The sequence below is a fragment of the Hesperophylax consimilis genome, chromosome 6 (genome assembly GCF_061612785.1).
Source record: "Hesperophylax consimilis isolate HC1 chromosome 6, BYU_Hcon_1.0, whole genome shotgun sequence".
Lineage (NCBI taxonomy): Eukaryota > Metazoa > Arthropoda > Insecta > Trichoptera > Limnephilidae > Hesperophylax > Hesperophylax consimilis.
This window is the reverse complement of record NC_142841.1, coordinates 2463368-2477540: the sequence shown is the minus strand read 5'-3', so window position 1 is coordinate 2477540 and position 14173 is coordinate 2463368. Positions and strand designations below refer to the sequence as shown.

General features: G+C 33.7%; 1 protein-coding gene across 1 annotated transcript in view; it reads right to left on the bottom strand.

Moving 5' to 3' along the window:
• Positions 1–417: 417 nt before the first annotated feature.
• Positions 418–14173, bottom strand: part of LOC149422829 (uncharacterized) — a 29243-nt gene continuing 15487 nt past the window's right edge. The window contains exon 3 of the mRNA XM_089632740.1: positions 418–1043. Within this exon, the coding sequence (XP_089488866.1) occupies positions 785–1043 (259 nt within the window). The 3' untranslated portion in view covers positions 418–784. The remainder of the gene's footprint in view (positions 1044–14173) is intronic.

Genomic DNA, 14173 nt, shown 5'->3' with positions numbered 1-14173 from the left:
TATTTTCAAAAAGATTTTAGTAAAAATACTTTTTTTTTCACTTCTAAAAATAACATTCAAATAAATTACGAGAGCAATTGAATGAGTTCCTATAATGTACCCATTTAAGAATGCCTTTTTCAAAATTGGATCTCATTGTAATAAAGCAATTAATTACCAGCCTATGATATAATATTTTCGATCGGCATTTGGTGAGGTTGGTAGAGATTTTGACTCCAGTTCCTGGGTAGGAAGGTTCGATACTCAGTCCAACCATTTTTTTAAAATTAAAAGGCTTATCAACATAGATGTATTGTAGTAAAAAAACTTTGTTATTGCGATTATTTATGTTTTTAAAAAGTCACCGGAGACCAAAATGTCATCTACATGCTTACTGCAAATAACACCAGGAATCACTGGTAAAAGTAAGGAAGGTACTTCTGTTAACACTCTGTATAATGCATGACTGTATAATATCAAAAATATGTTTTCCATTTCTATGTGATATTTTGGCTTTACATGATGATGTAATTTACCAATCACATTTGCTAGCCATAAAATTGTTAAATGAGTTTACTAAATCATGATTTCATCAACATTTAACCGCAGTAAAATAATAAGACCAATATAAAGACGCCACTACAACTGGAACCATTCCGCCCGAAAGAAAAAAAATAAATTGAAGTAAAGGTACATAATGATTTTAACCGTTTCATTGGAACTCAACACACCCTGACAGTTTAAATACATATTAAAGATAAAACAGACAGTATTCATTTATCATAATATTGTTACTTAATTCACATCACACTTTCTTTTCCTCGTTCGGTGGATTCTTCATGTCGTCCTTTTTGCCATCTCGGTTTTGGTCCTGGTTGGCCCCTGACCCTTGTTGTCCGCGGTCCGTACCGCCATCGCCCTCGCCACCCCTGTTGGTCATGCCGGGGGCGCTGGGGGCGCCGGGGGCTCCAGGAGCGGTCTTCTCGGAGGAGGGGCGATCGTAGAGGTAGTCGGGGCGGATGGGCGGCGCGGGAGCTGGTCGCCGCCAGCCGCCGCTTGGATTGCTAGAAGGGCGGAAAGCAATGGCCTGCAGTTAGTTATTATGGTATTTAATAAACATTCATGCGAACACCGACATATTCGAGCCCAAAGGAACGAAACAACAGCAAATGGCGCTAAACGCTGCTTGCGGTTGCTTCGTTCCTTTCCCATAATTCGAGGCTCGGCTCGCAAATGTATACGCAGCATTATTGGTATAGAAACAGTGTCTACAGATAAAGGAGAGAGTTTTGACGAGGGGAGAAATTAATGTTGTCTGTAGTTATTAGATAGAATCGGGAATAGGTAAAATAGGCTAAAAGTGTCAAGAGGAAAATACATTGAACATCGCGCGGCGTCATATTATTTACTTACAATTTTGTATGGCAGAACAGAAAAAAAATCTGAAACTTTGACTGAATAACAGTTGAAATCTAGATACACTGAGGTATTTTTAATCCCTCCAAGTGGTTCTCTTCCTTTTTTACGCTGATATTACGGAAGGATTTTTGGTAAAAAAATATCTATATTAGGAGCAGGTAGTACGGCAGAGAAGTCATTTTCGAACATTTTACCTAAAGTTGCAGTTTTTATTTCATTGAACGGGTTTGTATATTTGGGAATTATGTTTACGAGAGATGGAAAGGCTGATAGATATGTTGAAAGAAAGGTAAATGCAGGAAACTCCATTAATGGTTGACCAAAAGGAGGGGTAAAATTCGGTTTATGGGAGTCACTCGAATAACCGAAATTGAACTTGATTTAGACTAATTTAGGGCTGGGGAATCCGAATCTGTAAGAATTAGGTGGGGGTCGGCACTATTAACTGAGTTATAGGGTTTTGAAATTTCGTACGCGATACATAGAAACCATGTTTTATTTATCAATTATGACATAAGAAAATCAAATTAGTGACGATTTATTAGTCTCACATTTCAGAAGTGCCAACCAAAAAATAAAAAGTGTTGCCATATAATAATAATATCAATGCATGGAAAATTCAGAAAATTAAATATCATTTGCCAGATTTGTAGTTTATTATTTAAAATCTTGTAAATATTAAATTTATATATATATAACCTAACCTAACTGTGATTTTCTATAACAAAAAAATGACCAGATATAATACAGATTCGGATTCCCCAGCCCTAAATTAGTCTAAATCAAGTTCAATTTCGGTTATTCGAGTGACTCCCATAAACCGAATTTTTTCCAAAAGGAGAACAAAAAAAATCCAAATAAGAGAAGCTTGCAGTCCACTATGAAGTCAAGTCTTCGTACCTGTCCTGATGTATGACAGTGAAACATGGAACTGTCAGAGGAAGGACGAAAGTTGACTAAATGCTGCAGATATAAGATCCCCGAGGCGTACGCGCGGTAAAACCCTGAAAGATTGTTTGAGAAATATTGAGATTCACAAAGAATGCAAGGCTGATGAGAGCGTGATGAGTATGATTAAGAAAGGGACGCTTTAATGATTTGGAAACGTAGAGTGAATGAACGAAGAAAGGAATGTAGGAATTATTCTTTTTACATGAAGCGAATATGAAAGGTAGAAGAAATCGGGGACACTAGGTAATATATGTGAACCAACTCCGGCCATATTAAGATCATGTCAAATAGAAGAGTATATATGAGACGATGGGTGAGTTTGAATGAGGCAAGGAATGTGTGCCAAGATCAAGTTGTTTAGCGGTCCGACCTCTCTGTCTAACCCCGAGGGAAAGTGGAGTGAAGGTTATTTGGTTACTTAGTTTACCATTCAAAAGAATATGGCTAAAAAATCTTTAAGTAACATTTTTAACTGACATTTCAGCGCCTTATTTTAGTGGGAGACCGTATTAGAGTCATATAATGTCCAAATGGGATTGATCTTTGGTTTAATCTTCAAATTCACAGTGGTGAAATTTAAATAATAAAGGTAAGCAGACAGCATTATGATAAGTAGAATATTAATTTTAAATTCATTGGAAACCATAATAAAATTGTGAACTGTGGCAGTTTTCGGCTATTTTATAAAGGTGCTCCTGTATAAATGAAATTATTTAATAGATTTGTTTAAAATGTCCAATTACGAGTGTTTTTAGATGAGCTGTTTTATTTGGAAATTGCAACACAAATAAAGGCAAACTGGGACCTGATATTGAATTCAATTTTGTCCTGTCAGTTTTTTTCCGGCATAAATAAAATGGTTTTCTGTCAAATATGGTAATGCGAGGACCTTATTACAACATGCTCCAAACACAAAACACAATTAAAGGCCATAAATATTTAAAATTTATGACATTCATTCTCGAACATCAGAACTTTTATGCACAAATCATTGCACAATTCATTGTAAATTGAATATGTGTACATTGCACAATAGCGAAGAGCATTGCAAACGACTGAACAAAAATTTTAAATTCACTTTTTTTTCTGATTTAATTCAACGAATTTGTGTTGGAAATGCTTTTAAATATTTCAGATATTATTTACAAGCACAATGTTATTCTGGATATTTTTGATTGAATTCATTGTGATAAAAATATTCATTGACTCCACAAAGCCATAATATGTATCTATACATATGTAAAAACACTGAATGAATAATAAATAGAACATTGAGAATTGATTTCATAGACTTGCAACAAATCACTTACAACCTTTTCGTTTATTTATGTTATAATTTTTTAATGTGACGCCTGTCTGTACAATGCAAAGTCAAGTTAGGCAGCATTGCGATGCGGGTTAATGTAGGGGTTGTAGGTAGGGATTTATTAATACAGGTCTTTTATAGGCCCAGATTATAGTATATACGAAGGAAGAAAAACAGATGCCGGTAGCTCGTTCTACATACCAGCCGACTAACAAACGAGTAGAACAAAAGGCCTGTTTTGATGAAGTCAGAACATCAACGGTGAACAGTGTTCCGCTCGTATCCATCGAGTTTGGGGATCGATACTTATAAATTTTTAGAGCAGGCTTCATTAAATACCCATAGAACAGATTCGAATATTCGTAGTAGATATAGTGTTCCATAATGAAAGATACTCTCAGTGACCAGATATTAAAAGTAATTCTAAACCTCCTCTCCGTTTCCCAGTTTTTACAGCCTAACAGCAACCCCTAAATGATAGCTCCGTAGCCTTACGACTCTCGTACAGCTGTTACTCTAGTCAAGGATATTAAGTAATCACATAAAAGACTTCTCGAATTCATTTATGATACTTAGTTATAACCTAGTTGTTCATTTACCATTTGTGGATTAATTGATATTTAACTGAATAAATTTTGTAATTCATATCGAATACGAATAACGAGACGCCACTGAAAAAAATGTCCATGACATTTTTATGAAAAAAGATATATCGGTTAAACTAACGGCACGTTAATTGAATTGCCATATTCCAGGGGGGGATAATACTATTACGTATACAATAAAATAATGTCTCCTTTTAAAATTGCCGTAACATCCGCTCCATTATTGCCACTGGTAATATGGCGTGTCGGCCGCGCTCGCTTTTCTATTGAGTATTGTAACAGTACAAATATGTATCAATAATAATTAATTATCAGTTGAAATCGGAAGTAAAAAGCCGTTATTTGGTTTGAAATAACGGGAAAGTGGAGAAAAATTGTCACACGGTTTGATGGGATATTATGTTATTACGATGACGTCATGGCCGGTTAACAGATTGCTACACGGCAGAATAAAACTTTCCAACATAAATACAAATACAGAAATTGTGTAAAATTAGTCTGAATGATTGATATCATTCAGACTGTTTTTATAAGATTTGATAATCTGTTGAAAGTTCTGAAATGACATTGATTTTGTGAGTAGTTGGATACGTGAATTTCTCTATATTATCATAAACTAGATGACTTGTACCCGGCGTCACTTGGGATGAACGTTTCGGAGTAAAGTTTTGAGGTCGTGAATTTAATTGATGACACAGTTTTACTCTTCAAATCTAAGGATTGGAATAATGTATATAACATAGCGAATTTGGGAATCTCGCAAGTGAAAACATGGCTAGACTCAAACATACTTACACTAAACATATCAAAGACAAAATTCACAACATACAGTATAAATAGCACGGGACAGCCAAAAAACAACACAAACACCATAAAAATACACGAATGTTTAAACACAAACATCTGCGATTGCCCTCCTCTAGAAAAAACAGAACAAATAAAGTATCTAGGAATCGTAATTGACCATAACCTTAGATGGATACCTCACATCAAACTAATCACAAATAAACTTCTCAAAACAATACACATTTTCCTAAACATAAGAAACATATATAAAATAAAACATTTGAAAACAATATATTTTGCACTTTGCCAATCAATAATAGAGTATGGAATTATAGCTTGGGGAGGAGCAACAAACTCGGCTATCAATTACATAGAAACCGCACAGAAAACGATCTTAAAGGTAATACTAAAAAAACATAGACTGACTGATACAGACCAAATATTCAACAGCTGTGACGTACTAGATATACGCCAATTATACGTTAAAACACTACTAAACTACATTTTTGACAAAAAAAAATAAATTTCAACATACAAAAAATAACACTAACAGACCAGTTAGACAAGCGTACAAAGAAAACATAAAAACTCCGACAGTAAATTCAAGCTTTGGACAAAGACACTACCAATACCATGCAATAAAAGCTTTCAACAGTTTAAAACTTGAAATTAAAATTGAGGAAAGTAAAAATAAATTCACACACAAAATTAAAAAATGGATTAAAGAACAAAAAAGACAATATTACCAAAATTTCATAGCATAAAATACAAATAAATACCTTCACGTAACACACAAAAACAATGTAAACACACATCACTCACAAACACACAAGATTATTTTCAATGTACTATTTTTTTAAATTTAAATATATTATTATGTATTTTTAATTTTAAATGTATAATTTTTTTCATTAAATGTATTATGTAGTTTATATTTCATATTATAAAATGAAGGCCTCAGCACGGGCAAGCCACCCAGTGAGGCCTACATTACTGGAAAACCTGAATTGTAAAAAATATTGTACCTAATAAATAATAAATAAATAATAATAATAATTGTACCCAAAAACTGAGTACATTTTTAAGGTTTGACTTTAGTACGTTAAATTTTCCTTGGGCATGTCCAACTTCTTCTACTATCCAAACTTCTCTTAATACTCCGGATATTAATAAGAATAAACCTTTAAATTTTCAGCAAAATCGGTAGATTAGTTTTTGAGTTATAAGATATGTAAATGTGAGAGTTAAATGTAGTATTTGTTCTTTTCAATATCTTTGTCATATTATAATGGGTAACAACTTGGGCCAAACAAAACTATAGTTATTCGAGCGGTTCAAACTTACGGGTTCCCACCCTGGTGTCGCGGGTTAATGATATCCAAGTACATCATCATTGAACAAGAAATCTTTTCGGCTAATTACATCGCTAGTAGGAAGACTTAAAACATTTTCACGTAACATTTTATCCGTAACCCGAAAATGTTAGTGTTTTAAAAAAAAGTTTTTTTAGGGGTTAAAGGGTCACCTCTCCCGATCTGGCACAACACGCAGCTGGCAGGCAGGCGTATCCTTAACACACCTCACTCGGTGTTGGTTATCCAATAAATGGATCCCGGGGCGGCGATACCCAAACCCGCCTCTAAAATTGAGATTGATGGATGTTTTTGGTTTAAGGCGATGCCATACGTAATAATGCAAAATCATTTGTTTTTGGTTTGAAAATTTGGTCGTCTAAAAATGTTTCAGATGCTTTAATTAAATACTGCGAGTAGAATACATCTTGGACTTTGAAATGATCGAGTATTTTTTAGATAAGTCTTTTTATAAGCCCAGAAAAAAATAATGTAAAGGCCTATGAAAACTGATTTAAAGTTCAAAATCTCCTACTTACGAAACCATTTTCGGTTATGATTTTATTGTATAGTTTGACAAATTAAGTTATTTATAAAATGATCGAAAAAAAATGAAATATTAATGCCTGAACATCCACAAAATAAAATAAAAGGCACTTTTTGGCCATGTTTTTTTCTTGCATAAATCAAAACAGGCGGATGGTGTTAAGCGGTAATTTAAACCTTATCGCCATCTACGTAAGGATTGTTATTGATAGCGGGTCAATTTAAAATATTACACTACGTAGTGCATCACCTTAACTGAGGATTAAACCCCCCCCCCCTCAGGGGTTGGAGTCAACTTCGCTAACAACTGCGCCAAATTCCGATTGGGTACGACCGACATTTATTTCGCAAACTAATTGTCATCCAATTTTGGAGAAGTGCGTGTAAGTCCGCGTTTGTATGCGTGATTACCACCGTTGATACAATGCATTGTCATCGACAGCGAGTCAATTTGCTGAGTTTCAGCTTGATCGGACGTTAGGGAGTGGGTTAATTTCCACTTCCAAAATTTGCTTTCATTCATTACAGAACGCAAAAGTGAAATTCAAATTGATATATTTAAAAATGTTCAACGTGCTTTTAAACCCTATGTAGGCGAAACTAAATATGATTAGTTTTGTAACACAATATATTTAGCATCGTGCAAATAATATAGAAGTATTTAATATGTGGTAGTTACTTTTATCGAAGATCCTTACAAAGTCTTCTTTAATGATCTTCGATTACGGAGAAGGTAGTAAACATCAATGTAATTCAAAACTGAGCTAAACAATCAGTCCCTTCTCGGAATCTACTCGTATATAAATCTTCAACGCTTCTAAAGGTCAGGGTTTATCGTAAACTAAACTTAAGATTATATTGGTTCTACTAAGACTAGTAATTTAATACAAAGCAATAAAGATTTTTTTTAATTGAACTTGAAAAGTCTAAATAAGTTCTACAACAATAATAAAAAACAACTGAAATTGGATATTAAAAATCGTATTTTCCGGTGATAGCGGATAATATCGAGTTAAGATTTAATAAAAGGTCAGAAAAACCAAATTCTTTTTTTTGGATGTTAAATAAAGAATCAGAGAAGGCATGATAAAAGGACGATTTCACAAAAAAATATTTATGAAATTAATATTAATACATTGATATTGAATCATTAATCGCTACAACGCGGATTAAACCTTCAGACAAAATGGTAAGTAAAATTTTACAATAAACAAACATGCCACACGCATAATATTCAATGGTAGGTAACTGTATAGTCATTCCTCAAATGAAATATTACAAGGTGTCCGGGGGCAGAGTGCACTGACTTCGGGAGGTAATTCTAATGAGTATCGCTTATACCTAATATTTATTGTTGTCGAGTTCTTTTATATATTGAATAATATTATTTTTCAATTGATGAAAAAAACATTGTATGTATAAACAAGTTCTGCTGTATAATTTTTATAACAGGTGACGGCTGTTTCGCCTTCTGGAGGCATTTGAGAATGCTAAGACAGTTTGATAGTGTCTTCAGAAGGCGAAAAACATTCACTGGTAATAGTAATTACACAAAAGAACTTGTCCATAATATTTATCGTAAATTGAATAATATTAGTTTTGAATATTTAGAAGAAAAAATATCCATAAAAAAATTAAAAATATCTTTTTGTTGCCATAAATAAATATTGTTAGAATTGAACAGCAGATTAGTTTTTTTATTTTTTTTCTTTATTCACAATATATTTGAATACAGTTTTTACGTGCTTTTCGACTACCACATTAGACACATGTCCGTATTATTATGGTCCGTAAATTAAGTTCAGCGTATGTATATAATTAATAGCTCAAGATATAGTAAATATTGTATAATTCCATTCAAAAGATTTGTTAACTTTTTATATAAATACGATATTATTAGACAGTTTTTTTTTTTCAAAAACTTCCGAGGTGCACAAAAACATACAAAAACTCAATTCATTGCTGAAAATGGACGCTCAAAAGGAATAAGAAATGATCTTTTAGGTGTTACAAAAAAAAATCAAACTGAAATTCCGAAAAACGCATTCAGCAAATTTGGTTGAAAGGGGCTCTTTACCGTTCAAAACGATACAGTCTGCAGTCGCGTTAGTCTGAAAGGAGTTTTCGGGATGTTTCGTGAAAGGAACAAACGGTAGTCAATTCGGCTCTGAAAGCCTACTGCGATCTGAATTTACATTCATTGCAAAATGTGAATTTGTTAAACAAGGCGGCGCGGCGGGCGGGGGCCATTTATCTTATGTCACTTGGGGAGGCGGGAGGGTTGCTGCTTTTTGATACAGTTTAAATAAATTGAACTTTAATTTTACTATCATATTTAAAATAAGGATATCGGTAAGAATGAAGGTGAAAAGATAGGTTTATTTGAATCCTTATTAAATTTGTCAACCAATATTTGTTGGGTCTTAATTTTTTTATATATACTGCACAAAAGCCTCAAATGATCCAAACCATCTGGAACCAGTGAAACTAAATCATCCCCAAATGGGGTATGTTGTGAAGCCGGATGTAGTGTGGAGAGGAAGTAGATAGGGAAATGGGAAGGTGAGGGAATACCTCGCTATTCCGATCTGGTCACCAAACATGGCAAAAGCCATTTCAAGCAACGTTTCAATTCTGAATGGTGGTCTTACCCAAGGGTGATGTTGATAGTATCTTCCACTATATGTTGTTTTTAATGAATAATCCCCTCCCCACTAACTTGCCATCACGACCAATATTAGAGACAACGATTAGAGACTCTCGTATAGAGGTATAATGCTGAAGGTAGAGGGGAGGGAAACGAGATGAGAAATAGAAAGGTGGGAGAGTACCCGACTATTCAGATCTAGTCACCAAACTAAAAATAAAAATAATAAAATAAACTTTTATTTTTAAAAGTGGCAATACTGAGAGTATATTCCACTCTGGAACGTGCCGCAAATAAACTATATATTATTTTAAATTGTAAGACAACAACAACACAAATTATTATTTATTTTTTTTCGGATTTGAATCTGCGACGTCCAGATTGCTAGTCGAGAGCGTTACTCATCGACCACGGAGGCTGTCCAAAGTTACACTAATATAAAACTAAATAACATCAGCTCTGTGTGCAACGGAGAATAATCATAGTACCAAGAAATCGTCGCCCATAGGCGCCACAGGGCATATTATTATTCAAAACAAATCTATTTATTAGAAGGTTAAATGAAAAATGTTATTTATAATGTTGGGTCAGCCCTGAATATACAGTATCTGGTATATACAGGGACAGGGGTGTATCGGGGTGTATCGCACTCAACACGCCTCCAATGTTTCGCCGTCGTGTGACATGACAACCTGCGGTCTTTAGCATTTTTGGATAAACCACTGTGACGGTGAAAGCGGCTGATGTTTGAAGTAAATTGCGAATTTTCAGACCTCTTTTACAGAAAGGCCGGAATTATTCAGAAACTCTACTAAGTGGCGACTTCAAAGGGTTCTCGCAAATAAAGGGATTTAGTTTTAAGAATCATTGAAACTATTTTAGCAATGTATTTAACTATATAAAATATTTTTGGTATAAAATAGTTAGATAAGTTGATGTTGTAAATTAAACTATATTAATTTTTATTGAAAAAACTTTTATTTAAATAACTTTTGAAGGTTATACTTATCAATTTAATTCAAGGTGCCCGGGAGTAAAGTGCAGTAACCTAGAGAGGTGATTCTATATGATGGTAGGACTAAAAAACGTTAATAACTTTTTCAGAAATTCTAATATTTTTTCCCATACAAAAAGACATACGTACTAAAAATCCTTAGTGTGAGGCACAAACTTATCTGATAAATTCTAAATTTATCGGCACGTATCCATTAAAACCGCATGTAAATAATAACATTAGGCCGAGAGTTTGACGTTTTCAATTATGCTACAATATCTTATGTTTTAAACCAAATTCAAAAAAACATCTGTACTAAAATTAGCAAAATGTAATTGATTTTAACACTTTTAACGATAAATCTTTTTGACTATCATCATTTAACTAATGTCATTGCTTTTGAAAAATTTAACGAATATCCAAAATGTCCATTTTCCATGTGTATTTACATCACGTAGCACGTAAACCAAATGAATGTCTGCCCATTCATTGTAGGTGAAGGCAGACATTGTCACAGTAATTAAAATTACGCACAGATAAACACAATGTTAAAAGTAAGTCCTTGAAGAAATCACGCACAGAATAAAGATGTTTTTTAAAGTAAGTCTTAATAAATGCACACTAAGATAAAGACATAGTACATTGACAAATTTTGATTAAAACAATTTTTTTTAAAGTTTAACACAGCTAAATAAATAAAATTATCAGATTCTTTGCTATTAAAATAAAAATTATTGATACAAAGCGCGGCAATTAAATAGACTGATGGAACCACAGCTTTTGGGTGCGAGACGATAGATTTAGCAACAGCGCAAAATAATAATGCCAGCCCCACACGGCGGATCAATTTTACGTTTTTATCTGAAAAGTCAAAATGTTGAAATATCGGAAAAAGCCATTATACTTTTTTACTATTTCACGTTGAATCACCTCCCGAAGTAAGTTCATTTTAGCTCCGGATACCCTGTATTTCATTAAAAAGAAAAGTATACTAATAAATCTTAACGAAACAGAACAAGAAAAAGAAAAATAATGAATCGAGCCCAGGATCTCTCTCTAACCGGGACACGCCTCGGATGACGAATAATAATTAGGTCTCAGTGGCCGAGGGATTGGCGGCGTTGTTCCAGTAAAACAGAGATTATGGGTTCGATTCCCAGTTGAGAACATTTCCTTCTTTTATTTTTCTGTGTCTTGTTCTGTTTCATGTTTCTTTTAGATTTATAAGTGTTATATTTTTCATCAATAATAAAAAAAATACCGCATATTAAAGCTCTATGCCGATATTTATCTGGGAAGGAAAAATGTTTTAAGGGTGGGTAGAAATCAAGGAACAGTAAATCCCGGAGTGACGTACGTATGAATTCATCCCTTCTACTGCAGTGCAAGGCGATGAGTCAAGAGAGGTCAATGGGTTTCCCTCAACCGGTCTATCCCGATGACCCGCCTCGCAATTGGTGCGCAGACGCATCCGTTGCCAAGCTCCGAATAAATCTCACCTCATGAACCAGGGCACCCCTACTTAGTTACCAAATCTAGCGAACCACCTGAGGTTACCTATGGCGGAGGCTAGGTTAAGTGTCGTGCGGTATAGATCCTGACTCCCGAATTGAAAATAAAACTGTCCAAGATTTCTTTGGAGCCAGGTTTCCAAGCCTGATGCCGAGGGTTTTCTAACTATTACGCAATTTTTTTTTGAATTTCGAAAAATATTACAATGTAACCCACTACCTAACTAATTTTTATTTTTATTTTTTTAACGTCCAGAGGGCTTTTACATGTAGGTGGTACAATTTTAATGACGGACAGTTTTGAAACATGATAAAGAATTAATAAAAATAAAATAACATTTAAAAATAATGTACCTATGCAAGAAACAAAATTAAAAACAACAAGAACATAAATTAAAAAATACAGCGATTTGACTGGTTTATAAAAATATAACTTCCATTTAGGAATAGTGTTGAAATAAGTCTTTTACGTGATCCACAAAATTCGCTAAAAGTTAATATTAAATATATCGACATCATCTAAGTATTGGTTTCCCGTAGTGTGAAACCGTTGTATTGGGAAGTTTGCAATGTAATTGCGCTTATGTGTGTTGCAGTGGAATAGTGTATTTTGTCGTGTTGTTATTGTAGGTATTCGTAAGTTTATGAGTTGCAGAAGTTCGCAATAATCGAATTTAGAGTTTAGAATCTTGAATAAAAAAGTCAAGTCGTTTATTTTATGCCTGTCTTCCAATGTGTGTATTTTTAGAGTATTTAATATGAAATGATATTGTAAGTCTTCTAGTGGGATATTTAATTTATAATTTATAAGACGTAGAATTTTTTTTGTATTCGCTCAATGTTATTAATGTGAATTTTGTAAGATCCCTCTTACAAAAGAGCTGACCAAACTACTGAGTTGTTTTCAATTATGGTTCTAACTAAGCCTAGTGTTTTCATGCCTTTGCTTACAATTTGGTTGATATGATTGACGAAACTTAGTTTTTCACCCAAAATAATTCCGAGATCTCTCATTTCCGTGACTCTTTCTAAAGCTGTATTGTTAATGGAATATTCAAATAAAACAGGATTTTTATTTCCGCAGAAAGTCAGGGTTTTGCATTTGTCTACATTTAAAAACAGATTATTTTGTACGCACTAATCTTTAAACTTATTAATATATTATAATTTATCGCTTGTCTGAATCCTTCACACTATTACTTTCAAATTTTAAAATTACACTAAGATTCAAAGTTCCTTGAACTAGATTCCAGGGGACTAACGGAATCAGCATAATTGATGATTTGTGTGTGAACACATACAATTTTGAATAGCGCGGACGATTAAATATAAAAACATGAAAAATGAAAATTCAGGAAATCTAACGGAAGTAGAAAACAAATTTAAGCAAATTATCCTTAAAGATGTATTTATTATGAATAGCAATTCTGTTATCAATAAAAGCCCAGCTGGGCGTAAAACCGCAAACAAACAAAATAAACAGAAAATTATTTTCCCCATATTAGAAATTATATTTTACTAAGAAATCGTTGTGTAAGAATCTCTAAAAATATTCTGTCTCTGAAAATATATAAATGATTGATTAATTAAAGGAAATCTATAACGTGACTCTGGACGTGTTTGACAAAAAAAAATTAAATAGAAAAAATCTACATACAATACGAATTTCTCATAAATAAACTAAGGTCTGGGTCATGAAAAGTTTATTTCTTCTAAAACGGGTCGCGCAATTACAATTTTGTACGCCGACTCCAACATATTTCAAAATTGGCGCCCGTACCCTTCCCTTCCCGTAATCCGATAAACGTCAGCGCTAATTATTCTTCGCGGGCGATCCTTGCAAAGGCTGTTCCGGATAATGTAATTACGTTTCCTTAAATATACTGCCCGGGGAGATGAACCGGAAACTGGAATCGGCTGGCAAATAATTCACTTACGCTAATTTAATTCATTTACGAGCAAAGGATGTGATATTATTTATTAACGCGATACCTACAGCACACAGCCTACTTCTGCGGGACCAAGTGTTTAGGCGGGAGTCATACTGGTTATGGGAGTCGTGAATACAGAAACATGT